The sequence below is a fragment of the Ursus americanus genome, chromosome 5, assembly GCF_024610735.1.
Source record: "Ursus americanus isolate L20-20 chromosome 5, mUrsAme1.1.p, whole genome shotgun sequence".
NCBI classification, from domain to species: Eukaryota; Metazoa; Chordata; class Mammalia; order Carnivora; family Ursidae; genus Ursus; species Ursus americanus.
In genome coordinates this window covers 59867948-59890247 of record NC_142131.1, presented here as the reverse complement: position 1 = coordinate 59890247, position 22300 = coordinate 59867948, and the positions used below count along the sequence as shown (strand labels likewise).

At 53.5% G+C, this 22300-nt stretch overlaps 2 protein-coding genes across 3 annotated transcripts in view; one reads left to right on the top strand and one right to left on the bottom strand.

Annotated features, from left to right (window-relative positions):
- Positions 1-15588, top strand: part of LOC148110128 (uncharacterized) — a 72719-nt gene extending 57131 nt beyond the window's left edge. The window contains exon 4 of one of the 2 annotated variants that reach the window (XM_087862293.1): positions 12775-15588. In XM_087862293.1, the coding sequence (XP_087718419.1) occupies positions 12775-12926 (152 nt within the window). In that variant the 3' untranslated portion in view covers positions 12927-15588. The other variant, XM_087862291.1, reaches the window with a different exon arrangement.
- A 141-nt stretch (positions 15589-15729) lies between these two features.
- IRF1 (interferon regulatory factor 1) lies at positions 15730-21397 on the bottom strand. Its single transcript, XM_045794735.2, has 9 exons — positions 21308-21397; positions 19927-20026; positions 18932-19108; positions 18770-18819; positions 18530-18662; positions 18222-18344; positions 17773-17822; positions 16767-16902; positions 15730-16445 (listed from the first exon to the last, which is right to left on the bottom strand). The coding sequence occupies exons 1-9, from the start codon at positions 21392-21394 to the stop codon at positions 16333-16335; spliced, it is 969 nt and encodes a 322-aa protein (XP_045650691.1). The 5' UTR covers positions 21395-21397; the 3' UTR covers positions 15730-16332.
- Between the last annotated feature and the right edge of the window lie 903 nt (positions 21398-22300).

Sequence of the window (22300 nt, the reverse complement as noted above, 5' to 3'; positions counted from 1 at the left end):
ATGGTCTCTGAGGCTGTGACTGCCTCATGGGGTCCCCAGGCCACAGCAGAACCACTGAAGGGCCCAACCTCCCACCTCGGAGACAGGGGAGCCAGGCATCTGAATTTTAACAACCCCCTGTACAGGGGATTCGGCCAGTCCCCACCCTCCGGCGGCCCCAGGGAGCAGGTGCTGGCAGGAACCCTTTTCTTGCCCCCCTCAGCTCCCCTGGGGTGCCCTGGGGCATGGGGAGTGGAGCTGCTTCTAAACGGAAACTGGAAAATGAAACTGGAAATCACGGCCTCGCCACCCTGAGTGCCGGGGTTTCTTTTCCACAGGGAGAGTCCCCGATGGGGGAGAAGCATGTTTAGTGAAGGCAACAACGAGGGTGTTCCGGAAGCTGCCGGGCAGCAGGCACAGCAGCGCACACCGCCTTGGCAGCCTGTGGGCCGGGTGGCGCCAGCGCAGGGAGGGCCGCGGCCCGTCACAGGCTTCCTCTGGAGCCGGCAGGTTGGCCTCAGCCCTTCTAGGGTTTCCCTGCTAGGAAAAGGTAATTTCACGATTTATGTTGAAAACCTCTGTTCAGAGGTGCTTTAGGAAGGACCCTGGCTCTTGGTTAATCTGAAAATGTTTCATTCTGAAACCGTTTCTCAGAATTAAACATGTCATACCAGCAGCTTCTTGCCCTAGTGGCTTCCTTCACCCCCGTGGCCTGCCAGGGCTCCCCCACATGCACAGCACAGGAACTTGATGAGGAATGGAGCTGAGGATCAGAGATGCAGATCCCTAGTCCCCCTCCCTCGCATCATCCCCAACACTAGAAGTAGCTGCCCCGCAAAGACACTGGCCAGGGGCAACTTCGATGACCCCTGAGTGGCTTTCACAGCAGCAGGTTTCCTCAAGGGACCGACTGCGGGAGAGGAGGGCTGTGGGATGGGAGCCAAGAATCACTCCACACCATCCCCGTTCCTCCACATCCCTCACCTCAGGGGATGGCTGCCCTAATCCCCAGTCCCACACACTCCTTCCTCTATTAAGACCCTGGGGCCCCTGGGTGGCTTAGTCGGTGAAGCGTCTGCCTTCCGCTTGGGTCATGATCCCAGAGTCCTGGGATCAAGAACCACGTCGGGCTCCCTGCTCAGCGAGGAGCCTGCTTCTCCATCTCCAGCTCCCCCCGCCCCCGCTTGTGCTCTCTGTCACTATCTTTGTCTCTCTCTCTCAAATAAATAAATAAAATCTTTAAAAAAAACAACAACAACAAAAAAAAACAAGAAAAAGACCCCGAAGTTGTGCCCTCTCCTAGAGCCCGTACTGTTCAGCTGTCTTTGCGACTGTTTGCCCAAAGTCTGTCTCCCTTACCGGAACTAAACTCTGCCGGGCCTGGAATGTGGTCTGTATCACTCACTGTTGTGTCCTCGGTGCCTGGGACAGTGCCTGACACATGGGAGGTGCACACAGAGGTGTGTTCCATGCATGGGGGCAGCCTGAAGAAGCCTAGGAATGGACAGGGCTCCAGGGAAGGGTCCGCACCGGCATTCCTCAGGGTCCAGACTCCACCCCAGCCCGTCAGAGTGCCATCAGCTGTGGATGCTATGAGCAGATGTCCCAGCTCTGCTGCCCATGGTCCCCAGACCCCAGTCCGTGGAACGCGTTGACAGTCCTGATGTGTGCGGGAGGTGTCTGCGCACCGCGGGCAGGGCCATCTCCTGCGGCACCTCCTCCAAAGGGCCTGGCAGGTGGACTTGCGTAGCCTCTTCCAGAGAGGCCGGGACACTTGGCTCCCTCGGCTACCCAAAAAAGAAAGGCCACTTTTAGCCTGAGCGTTAGGAGGTGGGAGTGGGGGCAGATGCAGGATGCCGGTGGACAGCCCTCGGGGAGTAGACGTGGACAGGGGCAGCAGCTCTGACTTCAGGCCGCACGCCCTTTCAGCCCTCTCGGCCTCACTTTCTCACCTGTAAGTGGGATCTGTTCTTGCACGTGTGCTTTGAAAAGCAATATAACAGAAGATAGTAGGGTAGACTTTGGAATTGAGCGCTCTGGGATAAAATCCCAGCCCTTTCTTTCACAAGCTATGTGACCTTGAGCCAATTACCGAATCCCCCTTTGCCTTTTTTTTTTTTTTTTCTCTCCTGTAAAGTGGAAGCAAGGGGAGTGGATCCTATGAGTCACGACATGATCCTGACACGTGGTGGGCTCAGTCATCACTATTATTACCTTAGCCAGTCTTATGAGGATCCAACAAGATGACATATGTGAGCATGGGTCCTCTAGACTCAAAGGTGCTGTACAAATAGGGGGAAAGAGTATTGTTTTGGAAATACTGAAGGCACAGCTCCTCTCCCACATTTGTCTGGGGGTGGGGCAACAGTTTCCCTTATTTAATGTTAGACTAGAGATGCACAAAAGGGAGGTGAAAAACAGAAACCGCCAACCGTTTGAACTGTAGGCTGCGCCAAAGCAGTGTGGCCGGTGCAGATGGTGAGGGCCCGGGCAGGCCCACTTCCTCCCTGCGTGCCCCGGGTCTTCCTCATACCAGCCGCTTCCCAAAGCTGCAGGAAGTGGGGCCAGGAACTCTTCAGGGTGTGTGCAGGGAGGCCTGGGCGGGGGTCGGCAGCCGCTGGGGTGAAAACAGAGAACTTCGAGGTCCTGGGTGGGTCCTGGGGCCCCTGGGGCCGTAGCCCCTGCCCTCTCTCTGCCCAGCATGGGTTTGTAGCAGACACTTCTCTCTCGAGCTTGCAAGCGATTGTACAAGAGGCGTCCAACCCGTGAGAGGCAGGCTGGAGAGGAGAGCGGAATCTTTTCTCAAAGGAAATGCAGTTGTGGTTTGGAGACGTTCATTTCACATCTGTGGTTGGCGTTTCCCAGGGTTCTAAGAGGTGAAGGCAGGGTCAGCCCCATGTCGCCAAATAAGGTTCACCAGTGACCTTAGCAACAGGCTTTGCTGCCCATTGGCTGCCACAGCCGCCGCCTGCCAGTGCGGCCTCCCAGTGGCCAGCACCGAAGCTGGACCCAAGCTTCCACATGTTCATCCAGCTGCTCCCTGTCAGAAGTCAGTGCCCTTTGAAGCAGCCACACGTAGGTGGAAAGCTCTGGGCAAAGGTGCCTGGGTGCCTGTGTTTCAGAGTCCACGCCGCCAGCACTCCACAGGCCGTTCGCACACAGCCCTGGATCAGCTCCCGCAGCTTGGTGGCCTGGTCCCCGCTGGCCAGGAGGAGCCGTTCCCTTCCCGTCCCTCCCCACTTCATGTGCCGGCTATCAGTCTTGGGAACTCCACAGGTCCCGTCCCACAGTCCTTCTCACGCCTCCTTTGTACCAGCACTCTGCTTAGCTCCTTCTTCACATCATCTCTTAACTCAGTAACCCAGTGAGTTAGTTAGCCCCGTACTACAGATGGGGAAACTAAGACCAAAGGAAGCCAGCTCACTGGCCCCAGACTGCATCAGTAAGTAGGGAAGCCACGAGTTAAACCCAATTTACACAGGCCCAGATCCCACACTGTGAACCGCTGTACTGTATCGCCCGTCACTCAATGCCTCTGTGTCTCAGTGCCTTCATCTGTGATGTGGGGACGGGGACGGGTACCTCACAGTGTTGGTGCACAGTGAAGGCTGCGTGGAGTGACCGACATGCAGGAATCTAAGGCAAAGTGCACTTTGTTAGGCAGTTCACCTTGGCACCCGTGGGCTTGGCGCCTGCGAGGGCTGCTACACAGGCAGCTTGCATGTTCCTCTCCCACGGGCTGTGCTGCTGAAACACTGAGGTTTGTGAACCGGACTTCTCTGTGGCCCTCGTATTTGGTTTCCACTTCCTCATTCTCAGCCTCCTCCCACCCCCACAACTGCATCACTGAGGTAGGGAGGCCGGAGCGGAGCCTGCTGCCAAGGGGCCCCGACCTGTGGGTACCGGAGGGCACAGGATGCCTGGCTGGGCTGGAGGGGACGAGATTCTGAGGACGGAAGGTGGGCTGATCAAGCTGCAAGGGCAGGCATACCTCATTTCCTCTACCCCAGACAATGCTGGGGTGTGACAGCACTATTTCCCTGAGAAACGTTTTCAGAATTAAAAAGTACATCTGGTGATCGAGTAAAGAAGAAGATACACACACCCTGTAACCCAGCAGCTCTACTCCTCAGAATCCGCTCTGACCAAACTCTTACCCACCATGTGCATGAGAATGTCTGCACAACACCAGGAAGGGTCCAAATGTCCATCAGCATTTGAGAATACACAGAAATTGAGCAACATTCCTGCAGAGAAAATGAATGAACTACAGTGACTTGCAATAGCTATATTATTAGTTAATACTGTAATAATGAATAACTCTCATCAGCATAATATTGAGTAAAACACACAAAAGAACACGTTACAGAGTCATTCCTTTCAGGAAAAGTTTAACCACTGGCAAAGCTGGACTATATTGTTGAAGGATACATGCAGAAGAGGTAAAACTATAAAAAGCACAGATATTACTGTCACAAAAGTGAATTTAGACATGACCACAGGGGAGGGTGGGGGTCATGATGAGGAAGGGCCCACAGCAGTCTGGGAGGGGGTTGGCATTGTTTCTTCCCTTGACCTGGTGGCGGTCATTATATTTTTATATTTTATTAAACTGAACATATTAAAAACACTGAACTTACGTGCTGTGCATTTTTCTGCATAATTATTGTTTCTCAGTGAGAAATAAAGGTATATGTATGTCAGTTCCAGCCCCGAACAATGCAGTGAGGGGACAGGGCAGTGAGTGGAGGCCACACTGCGCGAGCCTCGCTCGGATCAGCTCCTCGGGAGTGCCACACTGGTTGCTGAATTGTAACTCTTGCTGCAGACTGAGGGGCTTTGTCAGGGGTGGAAGATAAAGACTGGTATGCAGTGTAGGATTGGAGGACATCCTTTGACATGTCACTGCCGCTGGGGAAGGTCAACCAGTGGTTCCTGACTTTGTTGCCTTAGGGGGTTGGCATTTCCTAAGGTTGTCACCTGATTTATTCATCCTTATTTTTCTAGACTGGAATAGGCCAGGGACGATGCAGTCAGTCCATGTTTGTTGTGTGAGCAAGTGTGTAGAGTATATGCTGTGGAAAGTAAGGCCTCATTGGGTCTCAGAAAGGGCGGCCGGCAGGCTCCCTGCTTCTCTGACCGGTCCGCAGACCGCCCAGCCAGAGAGGGCAGGCTTCCTCAGGGGGTGCTCAGGGCTGATGCCCACTGGCTGTGAGTTCATCCGGTGTTACAGACGACCTCCTCTTTCTTTCCAAGCTACATATCACCAGTTTCTACAAGTGTTTGTCTTCCAGCCCTCAGCATTCTAGTTGTCCAGCCGGGAGAGGCAGAGAGTCCCAGAGGTCGTCTGAACAGGGATGCAAACGGAAAATTAGGGTTTGTGAGCTTTGACTGTCGCTGTGGTCAAGCTGGGATGCTATGGCCTCTGACACAGTAGAAAGGTTTGGGGTTGCTGCTCGTCACCCTTCTTTCTTTGGTGTTCTCAAGGCCTTTACACAGACACTTTTGTGAGCTCGTACCCCATGCTGTATGGCCCTTGTCACCACTGTTGTATTTTCCCTCAGCTCATCTGGAGGCTCCCTGAGAGCTGGCGTGTGGTAGGCACTCCGTAGATAGTAGCTTGTATTATTTATTTCATTGTTTTATTTCTTGAATAAATAGTCGTGGATTCAGTGTCATTTATTGAGCATGTACCAAGCATGTACCCCCAGTGCCGGAATGTGGGAGCTGTTGAGGAGGACACCGGGGGGAGGGGAGGAGCAGTGATCTTGAAGTGAACCGACTAGAGGTTGAGTCCTAGCTCCGCCGTGCAGGACCATGTGACCATGGGTGAGTTCGCTTGGCCTCTCTGAGCTTCAGTTATATTATCTTTGAACTGGGGGTAACAATACACCCCTCAGAGGCCAGGGAGGATCAGATAGGGTCCCCACACTGCACAGCTCCAGGGGGTGCTGTTCCCGTTTTGTCTCTGCCGTGGCTGGTGGCCTGGGATTGAATGAGAGCACTGCGGCTGTGTAGTCTGAAATTAACAGCCAACGAACAGGAGCTGTTGTTATGCATGAATCAGGGAAGCAGGGGTCACTGCGGGCCAGCAGGCTGCATAGGGTCCGCCAGGCTTTGTTCTTCAAGGAAGGGCAGGGCTCTGAGAAGTGCAGCCTGCGACGCAGGCACATGCCAGGAGGCAGGGACTCCCAGGGTGAGCCTGGGAGAAGCAGACTGCTGAGGGAGGTCGTTTCTACCTCAAGGCCTGAGTAAAGAATTCTCTAGGCACAGAGGAGCCCCTGGAGGCTGGGCAGGAAGCAGGGGTGCGTGAGAGGAAGGTGATGTCTCTTCATTATTGGGCTGCAAAGGACCGTCCAGAGCATCTTGTCCAGCCTCTTGTCTCACCAGGCCCGTGGGGGCCTGGCAGGGCAAGTCGGGAGTCTCCAAGGTCCCACGGCAGGGATCCAGGTCAGGACTCCCACCTGTGCAGAACCTGGTTCAACCCTGCTTTGTGGCCCCATAAAAGGAAGTCCCTGGCATTTTTGATATATACATGTATGCAAGCATTTTTCTGACTACGAAAGTAATCATATACAGTCACCTATAATCCCACCACCCAAACATAATCACATCAGTATTCTGACCCGTTCCTTCCAGTAGGTAGTCCTCATAAAATTATACATTGTAAATGCATTAGATCAGAATTGTAGTGTATATAATTTCATGTTCTACTTTTTCCCTATAAAAATGTGAGTGTTTTTATGAGAAGGAAGGACTGTTTTCAATGTAAAAGAAACTGTAGAAAATTATTTTCCTTTGGGGGGAAAAAAGGCACAAAGCCCTCGTCTGTGGTGGTTGGGAGGACACCCTGCCAGCTACAGAGTGGCTGTGTCTCATGTCTGCCAGGAGCTCCAAGGCAGGGGCTCGGACAGAGACAAGTGTTTCTCCTTTCTCCAGGCCAGGCCCCATGCAGCCTCCTCCCTGTGGGCAAAGCAGAGTTGATGAGTGTGCCCTCACCCTTCCGTCCCCAACACAGGATGTGTGATTACCCACTCCATCCAAAGACACATGTGGTTTATCGCTATTGTTTATTAATAAAAACAGTGTCTCTATCTGTGCAGTGTGTTTTCTCTTGTGTTACCTCCTCCTGTGAGGCAGGTAGGACAAAAGCTGTTATACCCATTGTATAGATGAAGAAACTGAGGCTGCAGGAGGTCTCATTTGAGGCCACACAGCTAGTAAATGGCAGAGCGGGGACTTGATGTAGATCTGGCTGACATCCAAGTTAGTGATTTTTCCTCGAAACTTTTTTCCTTCGAATCCTAGCTTTTTCTGACCTAAATCAGATTCCCTTAATGAAACCAAAGGCTGAGAGTGCTGTAAGTATGATGGGTGTGTGGAGAGGACAGAACCCCACCCTGGGAGTCTTAGGCCAAGCCCTGAAGGCTCAGGTGCCAGGTGTCCTGACCTCAGGGCAGCTCCTTTAGGACAGCTCAGAGCCAGCACCGTTGGAGCTTAGGGGAGTGGGTTCAAGGAGGCAGCTGTTTCCTGTAGACATGTCCAGCAGAGCCCCTATTCTTTGGGCATCCTGCTTGACCCACCCAGGCCATGGAGGCCCGTTCTCTGCCAGTGCTCTGGAGTCTCAGTGACTCCCAGAACGGAATAGGGTCTTCCTCAGGGAGACTCAGGGGCTCTGTGAGACTGAACCTAACCAAGGGACTTGGGGCGGCTGCCTCCCTCAGCTGGTTTCCCATATTGCTGCCATCACAAATTACCATAAACTAAGTGGCTTAAACCAACACAAATTACAGTTCTGTAGGTCAGAAGTCCAAAACTGGTCTCACTGGACTAAACTCACGTGTCAGCAGGGCTCCATGCCTTTACCTAGGCTCTAGTAGAGAATCTGTTTCCTTGCCCTTTCCAACTTCCAGAGGCCACCTGCATTCCTTTGCTTGCGGCCCCTTCCTCCATCTTCAAAGCCAGCAGTGGCTGGTCCAGTCTTTCACATAATGCCACCTCTCTGGTTCTACCACTCCTTCTTCCTTCTTCCCCACTTAAGGACCCTCAAGTGACTACATTGGATTCATCCAAATAATCCAGAAGCTGATAAGCAAACTTATTTCTATCTGCAACCTTAATTCCCTGTTGCCGTTAAGATAACATATTCACAGAGGACATGCATTAGGATGTGGACATGTTTATTCCACTGTGGACCGTTATTTTCCTTCTCCTCTGAGTCTCCAAAGGCTCATCTTTAGGCATAGACAGGCCACAGACCACAATCAGGATGTGCCCACCTGTGTCAGAGAGGTCCTTTCTGCCCAGGTCCCCTCCCACCTGTCTGCTTCTCACTCAGCTCAACTTGTCCTGGACTCCTCTTCTCTCCTCCTCTGCTCCCAGTCTTAGGTAGAGAGAATTTGGGCAGGCAATACCAGGAGGTTTAGACACAGAGGAGGGGGATATGAGGCTGGGTGCAGCAGGGTTATGAAAAGCCCCAGGGGGCTGAGCACTTCCCACCCGGAGACCCTGCACTTTCCAAGAACTAGGGCCAGAGCCTAGCCTGTGAGGACTCAGACCCTGAGGTCTAAGGGCAGCTCTCAGGCAGGAGGGGTAGCTGGCCAAGTATCGGAGCTCCTCCACTTCTGCACCGGGCTGCTCTGGACAGCCAGAGTTCACCTGGCCACCTTCCCTCAGGGGATGATGCCCGTCTGCCCTTACTCATTCCCCTTCTGCTCTCCTTCCCTGGGCCTCAGGCTGGAACACTTGTGGAGGGTGGTGGGCAGAGGGAGCCTCTGTCCCATAGCTGCTTGGTGAGCGCCTGGAGGTTCTGAGACCCAGCAGGATGGCCGGTGGGCAGTGCAAGGAGAGAAGGGCAGGACAAGGCCTTTGGCTGTCTAAGTACGGTGACTACCTTGCCCCAGTTTACCCAGGACTTTCTCAGTGGTAGCACTGAAAATCCCTCACCTTGGTCCTGAGCAAACTGGGACTGTTGGTTACCCTACGTCCAAGGCCCTTTGTACCTCCTAATCTACTCTAGATTACCTCTGCAGCCTGGACAGCCGGCTCTTTGGACTCTTAGATGCCAAGCTCTGCACAATATGTGGGCGCGAAGAGACCTGTGGGCTGAGGAAGGGCCCCAGGCCAGTGCTAGGGAGTCTAGACTCCTGCTTGCAGCGTTGCCAGCGGACGTGTCACACACATGGAGACCATGCCTGTGTCTGCATGGGACAGAGCTTAGGACAGAGCTTCTAGATAACTGCATGGGGGCGTGAGAAATTGTGTTTGCACCCGAGTCTCTCAAACTGTAATAGCCTGATTACCTGGGTGGGGTATTGCAGGCGGCTTTCAGGAATGTGCCTTGTCACTCACCTGTGTTTCTTATTCTGTACAATTAAACGTTTTACTCGTGTACATTGTTAATAAAAGAAAGTAACGAATGACTCTGCCTTCACATCTCCAGCCATCCTGCTGAGGGACGTGGACGGGATGTGCTTCTCATGGTGGGACACAGTGGCCCTTGCACTGCAGCCTGTGGCCCTGGCTGCTGGCTGGTCACGGTCCAAGGCTCTACTGCCGGGGTAGAGCTAGGTACCGCTCTGTCCTCACTGCCTCTCAGCCTACTCCCCTGCACTCCAGAGTCCAGCCTGGCTTTTCCCCCAGGGGAGGGCTCAGAGAAGCCAGGTGGGCGCTGGACAGAACAGGGAAGCAGATGCTGACCCAGAGTTTTACAGGAGACGCTCTCCGGGGCCAGCCCTGCCTCAGCCCCATGGGACTACAGAGAACATGAGCTGTGTGCTCCTGGGGGGCTTCCAGTCTGGTCGGAGAGATTGGGTTCCCCACAGACCACAAGGGGAGTGGCAGACAGGAAGGGGACAGGCACTGGATGGTGAGGCTGTGCTCCTGGGGGCCATCAGATAAGGGTAGGCCCCCGGATCATCTTGTAAGTGTCTTAGGATGGCCAGAGATAAAAAATGGGGTCCTACTGAGTGACCTGAGGCAGCCCCCACCCCCAATAGGGGCAGATGGTCTCCTGAGCTGAGAACTCTGGTTCATGACAGCAGGGTGGTGATGAATGGCCACCAGCCTTGGAAAGTTGGACACCCCCTCAGGCCCTCCTCTCTGCCATACCCTGCCCCCTATGTATTCGGGAGTGCCAGGCTCTATACCCAGAAGCACGGCCCTCACCGCGGCTCTCAGCATCTTCACATTCCGCTCTCCTCCCCATCCTGGAAAGCCCAGAAGGAGCATTTGGAAGGGAGCTCTGGGTCCTCATCAGAGGCAGTTATCCTTCACCTCCCGCAGGCAAGGTCAACAGCGCCCACCGAAGTCCATCATCACCCTGCTGTGGCTAAAGTGATGCGACTTCTCAACTTGTTCTTAGTTTTAGGAAAGCGATAGCTATTCCGGCCTAATGACTCCCTCCCTCTCTGCACCTGATCCTCAACCCCCAACTCTGTATCCATACAATTCCCTCATTCCATGAAGTCAGCTTTCTCAGAAAAGCCTGGCACAGAATGGCGACCACCCACACCCCGGGACTCCTATGGCCTTGGCCACTTATGCTGCTCTTGAACTGAGATCCCAGGCATATCCCTCACCTCTCTTAGCAAAGATGTGGCTGAGTATTTGTAATTGCTGTGAAGAACTCACTGTGCCTGACCTAATTCAGGGCAGATTCAGGATTGACGGTGTGAGTGAGAAGTGGTAGGACAGAAACAGAGAAGGAGACCCAGGCCAGGCCATGGCATTTGTCCAGAAATAGAAGTGAGGACCCCATCATCTAGGCTGGGGTCTGGAGGGCGGGGGAGGGCTTCACCTGAAGGAAGCCTGTAAGTGAGTCTGAGAGCCCCCCTGATGTAGGGTGGCAACCAGCCAGTTGCCAGGGTGCTGGATTTTGTCAGGGACCGAGAAGCCAGGTTAGACTCAGGGCAGCCCTAGGGTGACTCCGGTCTCATGGCTGGAAGCGAGGATGTGCCTGTGAGCGGTCCTGGCTGATAGACTCACCCAGGGTTCAGATTTCTGAGTCCCCCAGGACCTAGCAGAGGGTCTGGTTTAGGGCAGGAGAGCAGGAGAGTTTTCATTGCCTTGGTTGCACAGAAGCATAGCCGAAACCTCTTTGATCCCTAGAGCTGAGATAAGGCCTAGCAGGCCAGAGTCCCCTGCAGTTGGAAGCAGGTTCACAAACATGCTGGGGTGGCCAAGCTGCCGCCTGCCCTGAGGCCAAGTTACCGGCCGTCTGTGTCCCATCCCCCTGGGGCCCCACCCCTTGAAACCGCAGGTGGCCTCCAGGGCATAGGTGAGGCATCCCTCCCTTGAGGACCAGGCCAAACCCCACCCCACTGGGGCCCAGGGCCTGTAGCAGTAGAGCCATGTTGCCTAGGAAGAGGGGGAGCAGGGGAGCTGAAGGCAGGGGCCAAGTCCCATGGTGTCCAGAGTGGATACAACTTTTGTTGCCTTCCCTCCGGGTCCCCAGATGCTCTCTGGGCATGACGTGCTAGTGCCCTGCCCCAGGCGGGCTCTCACAAACTTCCTTCCCAGGCCTCAGTTTCCTCCTCTGCCTACAGCCTGATGTTGTGGAACCCATCTGGGTTCTGGGCACAGACAGGGGTGGGTTGGAATCCAGGCTCCATACTTTTTTTTTTTTTTTAAGATTTTATTTATTTATTCGACAGGATAGAGACAGCCAGCGAGAGAGGGAACACAAGCAGGGGGAGTGGGAGAGGAAGAAGCAGGCTCATAGCAGAGGAGCCTGATGTGGGGCTCGATCCCATAACGCCGGGATCACGCCCTGAGCCGAAGGCAGACGCTTAACCGCTGTGCCACCCAGGTGCCCCCAGGCTCCATACTTTTTAGCTGAGTTATCAGGGGCAAGCGCCCTGTACCAACTGAGCTTTGCTCACCTGGTCTGCAAGGTGCTGTGGTGGGCGCCAGTGTGGCAGTGCGTGGGGAGGAGGGTGGCACAGCAGCTGCTGCAGAGTGAGCACCCGAGACCTTGTGTCATTACCTAGCCAGACTTTAAGGTCCTTCCCAGTTCCTTCTGTTTGTGAGCTTGTGGAACCTGAGGAGGGATGGCGGGCTGGATGTCTGTCTCTCCTCTTGCGCTCAATCCCTGTGTCCTTGCCTCATTACCTCTAGTATCTCCCCAACTGAAATGAAACTGTTAGCATGACTTCCTAGGCCTGACTCCCCACTGAGTCTACAAAGTGGGGGCTGCTTCTACAGTTCCCTACCCCCAGAAATTCAGCAGAAGTGGGTTTCTTGGGAGCTGCCTGGAGCTAGGAAAACCACGTGGCCAGCCAGCTATGCCCTCGGACTGCCTTAGACTTGGCCTCACTAGAGAACCCTGACTGGCAAAGACAAATGTCACTCTGCCCACTGGTTTAATCCTGGAAAAGGGAGTGCACCAACTCTCCATTCTCCTGCCCTTGTGACTACTGGCACAAGTGGGGAGAGGTCAGTGCAGGGGTCTGATGAATTTCATGCATCCTCACCATGGAGGATTAATTGTGCCCAAGTTAAGCGAGGGCATTACATCTGACAGAGACAAAGGCCCCCTGGGTGTTTCCACAGGGCTGCTGAGGAAATCTGTACCCTGTGAACATGACAACTTTGGAATCTGTGCAAATAGTGTGAAAGAAGACCAAGTGGTCCCAGAGAATGGCAGCCTGGGCATGACCCAACCCCAGCAACCAGTGGGATTCACTCCCAGAGGAAAGGACTCCACCTCTAACCAGGCCCAGGACATTTTCTTGTCTTTGGCAGTCCCTGCCTAAAACTTCCAGAGATCTGAGGAAGCTCTTATCTTGCACACAGCCCACCGACAGATGTTGAAGACTGATATGTCAAGAAGGGATGGTTTGCATCTGTCTTCTCTGAAGATTTTCTGCCGCCATGACCATCTCTATAGGCAGCTAACGTATTGGCGTCTCTCTTTCTTCCTGTTGTCAAGTGAGCTAAATGAATAAACCAGCCCAATTAAAGTGGCACCTTTGGAGTAAGGCAACAAAACGCCTAAGGCTAACCAGAAAGGCCCCCGATGTCCATAGATTTAGCAGGAGTTCTAGCTGGTGTGACCAAGGTGCAATTTGCCACTTTACCCCAATGGAAGGTGTTCCTCAATGATTATGTTATCACAATATTCCAACAAAACAGATCTTTCATTGACCTCCTAGCTTCCTTAGCCAAGAGTTCCCACCATTAGTGCTTAGACTGAAACTCTTGGGAATGAGCCACAAAAGCATTGGCAGTCCCCAAGAATGACCTTCAACTATTATGCCCAACTTTGGCTCCCATTATACTGATGTTGCTCTGCTCGGCAGCTGCCGTCACAGTTACTGTCTCCCCGTCAGGCCTGGGCCGAGGTCCATGGCAGGGTATAATGGGACAGCTTGGGAGGTTTGGTTCTATCCCACACTGCTTTTCCAGGCCTGGCCCCCACAGCCCAGCTCCCTTGTGATGGGGAATGGGTAGAGTTTGGGATTTCCTCCCTAGACATTTCAAGGAGTTGGTCCCAACTGTTCAGGACTCCTGGGTTAAAAAGAGCTAGAAGAGGTCAGGACTCTGCCTTGGCTTTGGAGACTGGAAGCTAATGGATGGAATTCCTCTCACATTTTGATAACTTTTAAGTGATGAGCTAACTTCACGTATTAGAACTTGCAAGACTGCCACAGCTACGTGGGACTTCAGCGTACCTGCTGCGTACTCTCTGTCAGGGATTAGGTTGAAGGGTAAGAGGAGAGTGGAAAAGTCAGAAGCAGTCCCTGCCATTTGCTCTGGGTTTCATCCCTTCCCTCCTCAGTCCGCTGAACCTGGTTTCACACCACACCCAGACATCCTTAGCTAGAGAAGCCACCCGCTTAAAGACCTTGCCAAGCGCCCATTTAGAAGCGACAGAAGGCTAGCCTCCTTAATCCAATTCTCCTCAATAAGGGCTGGGCCTTGGAGGAGCTGGAAAAGGTCATCTCATCCATCCCTCTGTGCCCAGGTGAGGCCACCCTTGAAAAATCCAGGTGGATTTTCTAATGGGCAGGGCTTCAGACTGGGGCCTCTCCAGGCATCCGCAAGCAAAAGGCACACCTGGCAGGAGGCCACCTGCTACTCACAGGGCGTGTCCAAGATCAGGCAACAAAATTTCCTGAGCTTGGCAGAGTATGTCAGACTGATCCTTGCCCATTTTCCTAGTTTTTTCATCGTTTTCTCATTCAGCCTTTCCTTCTCCACCAGGGGCCCACACTCCTTTCAGAGGGCTGGGTCCAGGGAGGGGATCTAAGTCCAAGCAGTTTCTGGAACTAAGACTGGGGAGAAGTGTCCACGGGGCTTAGTTTCTCCGAGTAACCCCCTTACTGCCATGACCTCACTCCCTAGATGATGCTAGTGCTATCAGCTGATTTCCCTTGGCCAGCCTGCCTACTGCTGGGTATTGTTTATGCCTCAGGGCCAGGGACTGGGGGTGGGGGAGACATGAGAAAAGCCCATATCCAGAAATCTCACCCTCAGTCATTCCTTTGACTTAGGCCTTATCTGAAGGGGGCACTGCCATATGGTAGTGGTTCCCAACCTGTGGTTTTCAGAAACACCCTTTTGATCAAATATACTCCTTCACAGAGATTTTGTGTGCCTCAGCTCAGCCAGAACCCTGAAGAGAAACGGAGGAAGGAAACCTGCTTCATGTGAGGTCATCCAAGGTTCTCCTAACACATTTGTGCATAGACGTGTTGTATCGAACACCGCAGGGCTCATATTCAGCACCAGTGTTGTTATTGCTGGCCATCAAAATTGCAAAATACTCTTGAATTGGCAGGTAAATAGCCCCAAGTCCATCCCTGGTGTCCTCCAGCACACCACCCCCCCCAGCCTCTGCCTCTCAGATCTGTCCCCAATCCATTATCTATCTGTGCCATCCAGGATGGTAGCCACTGACCACATGGAGCTATTTGCATTTTAACTAATTAAAAATTCAGTTCCTCCATTGCACTGGCCACATTTCAAGCGCTCAGCTGGCACATGTGACTTTGCCACTGCCTACTATTGTGGACAGTGCAGAGAGGACACCTCCATCAGAAACTGGACAGGTAAGGCCCAGCACAATGGGTCTCAGGAACCAGTTTTGGGCTGGTGTCTGTGGTGATTGTCCATGACGTGCTGTACCAGGTGTTAACTTTTTGAAGGAGCATCTGAGTACATCTGGATTTGAGTTTAGCAGGACATAGAGTTTATGGCACATCATTCAAAACTCAAAACCTAACACTCTTCAGGCCTTGGAGCGCCAGTTCAACTCATAGCCTGGCTATAAAGCCAAGGGCAAGTGACCGCATTTATATGAGCATGTCTCTGTGCTAGGATTGTCCCCTCTTCCTGTCATCTGCATGAACATAATTGCAAGGCTTCTGCAATAGGTGCATGTCACTGCTCACCCCGCAGTCAAGTTCAGGCAGGATGCCCAGAATGAGTCCATCAAAATGTCTCTATCAGAAGTATCTCTAAATAAAAGGCCACACCCTTTATAAACAATTAACTTTTTATAAAAAGACAAATGTACATATTTACACACATGTGTGTATGTGGTCACACATGACTTAGTGGTTAGATGGCATTTCCAATTTTAAAAATCACACCAAGACGCTCACACTTCCCTCCCAGGGCCTGCTGAGGGCTGCCAGGGGCCTGCCTGAGGGGGCAGGTGGGCGCAGGGCAAGGCACGATATAAATAACCGCGAAGGCTGAGAGCTTGGGGGAGACGTTAGTGTACACCTCTGATCAGAACAGTGGCAAGGTCCACCAGAAAAAGTGCCATGTTTTTTCCCAAGCCCCTCAGCCCGAGCAGGGCGGAGCTCCTCTGAGGCTGAGGGAGCACTGTCCTGCAGGGCCCCATTTTCCTTCACATCTCCCTGGCTTTGGAACAGTCCCCAGGGCTCAGCTGGGAAGGGAGGGGGGTTCTTTGGGAACAGGATTCACTTAGTGCAATTGTCTCTTAGTGCAGAGCCAGCTCTGGGGTCAGCGCTGTGCATTTCTGAGGTCACTGGTCCGTTCCCTTGGGCCATCTCAGTGACAGCGAGACCCTCTCTCGGCAGCTGGGCTTAGAGGGAAAAGCTGGAGGCTGACTCCTCTCTGAGACCTCCACCTGACACGTCCACCTCAGAACCCCATCTTCCCAGGAGGCAGGGCCAGCTTTACCCCGCAGATGAGCCCAGACCCTGGCCTGACAGACCCCAGGAGGTCACTGTCCTAAGGAGGGAGGCCCCATCCCTGCTCAGCAATGGAGTCATACTCTGCCATGTCAAGGAGCCCACAGGAGTCCTGTTTCTTTGCATCACAGCTACCATGATGCCAGGTCCTGCTGGCCTAGGGGAGTAAAAGGGGGCCGGGGCCTGGCTATGGCGCACAAGGAATGGCCTGGATGGAGGGCAGCCTGACTGGAGGCAACAGGCTGTCCAGCCAGCTGGTGTCCATGTTCTTCAGATCTGAAGATATCAGTCCAATATACCCTAGAGGATGTGAAGAAGGTTGTATGAGGATGCGGGGTGAAGGCAGGCGTGCTCTCCTCCCCCGCCCCCCCCCAGCCCTATCCCAGCAGGCCACAGACACAGCCGCATCCACTGTTTACCCACAGCAGTAAGCCCCCCTCATCTTTAGGCAAACCTGTGTACTTGGGAGCAACAGCCACTTCGCAAGCTGTCTGTACCAAGAAGCGTTTAAGAAAGATGCGTTGCCTCTGCTGCTCCCTGGCCCAGTCCCCCCAGTCCTTTCCCACCCCCTGCAAGGTTCTCCCTTGTCAGAGAAATCCTATAGCTCCAGGGACTACTTACCTCCAGGGCTGTCAACTTCTGGCTCCTCCTTGCAGCTGAAGTCTCCGTAGAGAGAGGTGGGCTGAGCCCCGGGTTCATTGAGCAGGTACCCCTTCCCATCCACGTTTGTCGGCTGCCACCCTGTCTGCTCCAAAAGCTGTGGACAGAGGAGCAAGGAGCCATCAGCTTACCTCCATTGCAGACTCATCCTCTGGCCCTGCCTTCAGTGAGCCAAACTTCCCCGCCAGCCTGATACCCTTGGCCCTTTGCACATTCTCAGATGGATGCAGACGTAGAATGAGGTTAGGACGGGGGCCTAGGAAGTGAGGGTCTCCCCTGGACTCCCACTCCCACATCTACCCTCCTGCACTGAATCTCCAAGACTGGGGAATCTCCAAGTCCTCAGCTGGGGGAGGACATACCAACTGGGAATGTGGCTTAATGCGATGGTTAGCACCATGAGTCAAGAAAAGATGTCTAGAAAAGCTAGAGATAAAGAGCTACAGCTAGGTCTCAAGTTTTCTATGGTGATGAAACAGAACCTGAGTACAACCACTGCAAAAACTTTTAAAACTGAAGCAGGAAAAAAAAAAAACCTGGAGAATAATTTGCTAAAAAAAAAAAAAAAGGGAAAAAAACCCCATCAGATTACAGATCCCAAAGGCTGATTATGAAAAGCTGATGTGCACTCCCTAACCAGCAGGGCAGCAGGCCTGGGGCGTGCTGGGGCAGAGGACGCAGGCCAGGGACCCGGCACGGATGGTAGCTGACTCAGCGCTGTTTGAGGCCCTGGGCCTTTGCTCCAGGACAGCCTGTCAGAGAGCAGGCCTCCCTCCTGTCCTCCCTTCCACGGTGTCTCTTCCACCAGTCAAGGACAACACCATGGTGTGACATTTGTAGGACTATACAAGCAGCCAGGTCACTGGAGTCATCGCCTAAGCCTTCTGGATTCGTAAACTCTGAGTGGTTTTCTCTCTCCTAAGCAGCAGCCACTTCGAAAGAGTGCCTGGGGAGGAACGGGCTTTACCTTCATGATGTCCTCAGTTAATTTCCCTTCTTCGTCCTCATCCGTTGTGGCTGTGGGTGGGGAAGAGCAGAGAGGTTGGCTCGGCCCTATGGCTCCAGCACCACCAGCGCCGTGCCCCTTCGCACGCGTGCATGCACACTGGCCTCCCAGCAGACATATGCCAGTCACAGAGATGCCAGGACAGGACACTGTCCTAATGACTCAGCCTCCTGAACCCTGAAGCCACACCTCTTCCCACCCCCCTGCTTCCTTCCTCACCCTCAGAGACTGGGCTGCAAGGAAAACTAGCAATCTCAGACCAAAGTGCATCCCCTGGCCCCTTCTCTCTTTTCTCCAGCACTGCACAGTCAACTCCGTCAGTTCCAGGCGGAGTTTGAGCATCGTCCCTCCCTCGGAAAACCCTTCCCAGGACCCAAACAGGCAGGCAGGCAGCCCCCAAAAGCACATACCTTCAGAAGTGGAGGGCATGGGTGACACCTGGAAGTTGTAGAGGTCACTGGTGCTATCGGGCACAATTTCCACTGGGATGCGCCAGTCAGGGAGAGTGCTAGTAACGGCACCCGGGGACAGTGCTGAAGGACAGCAGAAACCACCGGTCAGAACTGTGTGCTTTCTCAGTTTGCAAGACACCCAGCAGCCCTGGCCCTGCAGCCCGCTCCGACGGGCCACCATCCTCAAGCACAGTGCCTCCTAGACCCAAGAAAAGGAGCCGTCCCCATGACCTGTGTGCTCTCCTGCCAGACCTGGCCTAGCTCACCTGGAGTAAGGTCCCGCTCAACCTCCAAATCCTGCCCTATGTAGCCCTGGGCGGTGTAGCTGCTGTGGTCATCAGGCAGGGTGGAGCTGCTGAGTCCGTCGGAGAAGGTATCAGGACTGGAGTCACCACATGACTGCAACAGGAGAAAGGAGCTTAGGCCCAGGCTTGCTGTGGCACTTCTTCCCCTGCCCACCCTGGCTCCCAGGTGACCAAAGACTAGCAGCACAGGACCACACTCACCTTCCTCTTAGCCTTGCTCTTAGCATCTCGGCTGGACTTGGACTTCCTCTCTGTGAAGCAGATAGGCTGTCAGTCTTGGTACAGGCACACCAGCCACAGCTGCCCTTCTTTCCTCTTCCTCCCTCCCTCAGAGCTTCCCAAGGACCCAGAGCCCTTGGATACCTTTCCTCTGGTTCTTGGTGAGGGGCGGAAGCATCCGGTACACCCGCACAGCTGAGCTGCCTTTGTTCCTGCTCTGGTCCTTCACTTCCTCAATGTCTGGCAGGGAGTTCATGGCACAGCGAAAGTTGGCCTTCCATGTCTTGGGATCTGGCTCCTTTTCCCCTGCTTTGTATCGGCCTAGTGGGCAGAAGAGTGAAGAGGACTGTCAGGGCCATAGGTGGGGATCCTCAGCTGCCCCCTGGCCTGGGAGGAGGAAGGCAAGAGTAGCTCTGAGCTCTCATGCTGCCGGAGACCCACACTGGCCAAACCGCCAGTATTCCTGGGTGACCCTTTGCAGGCCCCAGGGCTTCTCAAATGCCCAGGCTTGGCTCAAACACATCCAGCAAGCCTTTCTGAAGGGCCCAGCCAGAAGCACTAGAGGGCCTGTATGTCCTAAAGTGCTGCATTGTGCATTGGTGCAAGACCATGAACAGTCTCTCTGCTTGGGCTGTCAGTAGCCAGAGAGTAAGCAGGGACTAGGGTTTATCTGATATTTCCAAACACAGGAGTGGACAGAGAGCAGGCATCAAAGAACAGTTAGTGATAGGTGTGCTGACTGATCTGAGATGGACCAAGAGCCCCAACCGTCAAGGATAAAAGGAGGCTGCTAACCAGATGGGCCTTGGGCCAGGACCTTGGTGAATATCAAGAAAATGAAAGATCTGGGTACTTTCAGTATCCAGGCTCACAAGTGCTTTTGCTAGGGGGAGCTTTCATCCACCCACAAACTCCCTGAAATCATACTTTCTAAGATACTGATTTCACAAGTTCCTTTAAGAACTTGCTGAAATGATGGCCCTTTTCCCCAGAAATATAACTCTGCCCCCGGTCATTCCCAAATTCTGTACACAATCTCAGGGAATTCAAAGACCCCAGTGAAGAACCTCTGTGTTAACAGAAGCGATTCCCCTTATCTCTTCCCTGGCCCCTCCAGGTCTGGAGACCAGGGCACACACCTGTGTGAATGGCCCAGCTTCGGAACAGACAGGCATCCTTGTTGATGTCCCAGCCATGCTTGGCAGCATGCTTCCATGGAATCTGGAAGATCATCTCCTCCTGAACAGCACACACACACATATACAAGGCTCTGTCAGCTCAGAGGCCACAGGCTTTTTGCATGAGTCTGCCCAGCCCCCAGGTCTGGGAAAAGGCTGACTTCCCCTTTTCAGCCTGACATCTGGCTTGGGTTGACCCATCCTGAGAATGGCTTAAACAGACTACTCTTTCACTCCAGATCTCTCAGAAGGGGCTCTGAGTTCTGAAGAGCTATGGCAACATTAGCTCAGCAAAGATGTCCCCCTGCCTGTTACAGATGTGCTGGGACCCATACAGAGCACCTTGGGATGCTCTCTGGCTTTTCAGCACACCAACATGCACGTGAGAACTCCATCCATTATACGGGGCTGCTTAGGACACCTGGGACCTTTGGCTCCTACACAGGGGGTCCTAGCCATACCTGAGGAAGCCCTGAGCCAGACTTGGATGCTGACTACCTGTGTGACACTGGCACTGTCACTATACCTCCTGGTCCCTCACTGTGACTCTGTGAAACTAGAAATCACAGTGACAAATATAAAGACTAAGTCTCACTGTTATCATTATTGGTGGTTAACACTATGAATTTTTGAGTCTGTTCAGGTTCAGATCTTGGCTTTATCACTTTCTGCATGATCTCATTGTCTACCTCTCAGTGCCTCAGTTTCCTTATCTGAAAATGGAGATATTAACAGGATCTACCTCACAGGGCTACTGTGAGGATTCAATGACACAACGTAAGTAACGGACTTAACATAGTGTCACACTCGCTCCTTGGGAGTATACAGTAAGCATGAGCTATCATTGTGAATATTATTATTACTACTAAGTCTGCAGGGTCTGTGTTGCCCTTTGTGCACCAGCATGAGGTTTCCCAGGCCTGGGCCAATGGTGCGAGGTTAATTCTTGGGTCTCTTGCTGAACCAGCCATTCTTCTTGCCAGTAGTGCTCAGTTCTCTGTCTCCTGTCTGACTGGAACCCTGTAGGATGCTGTATGTTTGTAGGGGTCTCCCTCAGAAGAGATCAGAACTCTGGCTCTGCAGATACTGGGAGAGTCCTGCTGCTAGAAACTGTCAGTGCCCTTAGCTGCGTGCCCCGGCCATACCGAAGAAGGAAGGAAGGCAGAAGTTGGCCAAGTGCGGTCCAAATCTGGGCCTTGCATACTCCCTGCATGCAGGACCCACTGGGAAACACATCTGCCTCCTCCCCATCACTTCCCTTTTTGAGCTGCATCTGAAGCTTTGGTCCCCCAAAGAGCATGTGTTAAAATAGTGGCAGAAAAACCCAAAAGGTTACACTCACTTTATTGATCCAGATCAGCCCTGGGATTTGGTTGGAATTAATCTGCATCTCTAGCCAGGGTCTCATGCGCATCCGAGTGATGGGCATGTTGGCTGTAAAGAGAACACAGAGTCTCCTGTTGGGAGTATGCAGAGCAGCCCCTTAGGCACTACCCTGCCAGCCACTCCTCACCACCCCCACCTCCTCAGCGCCCCCCCCCCCCCCGCCAAGGTCATTCTGTTACTTTCCTCTGCCTTCCACCAGGTACCAAGTACTGCAATCACGGGGGAAGGGGCTTTCATTGTTACAAAACTGCCCTCCAAATATTTTCAGCATCTTGGGCAAAAACACTTAAGTCCCTTCCCCCACACTCCTCTAAACACTCTTGGGAGGAGACAGGCATGCAAGAGATAGTTTCAGGATTTATGTACAGGAAAAACAGATAAAATACACAGATATCTTACTACCAGAACATTCCTCCCCAAATTCAAATCCTTTCGGAAGGGGGAGGCTTCTTTTGGTTGATGCCAATAAATTCCCCTACTTGAGTTGCTGCCACTACCACCAGCTGTGCACCTTCCCTAGTGGCAAGCAGTCACCCAGCACTCTACCCGTCACCCCACCCCCCATCTATTCTACGCTGCTCCCAGACAAGGTATCCATCCCTCCCGGCCCGGCTCCCCTCCTCCGCGAAGTAACCCAAGGAACACCTGTGGCGCCTCTTCCCGTAGCCCCAGCAGGTCCGCCAGCCATCCAGAGCAGCAAGCCCCAGGCCCCCAACACCTGCACCTACAGCCTGAAACCTAAGGCCTGGGCGCCGAGCTGGGATCGCCGAAAGCCCGCGCGGGGAGCACGATGCGCCCACGCGCGGACGTACACTCGAGTCCCCGGCACCGCTCACGGATGCGCGCGACAAACCTACCCAGCCTCCCAGAGGCCCGGGTGGCTGCGCGCACAGAGATCTGCGACAGCGGCCGGGCGCCGGCAACCTCGGCTCGTGGGCGGTCCACGCCG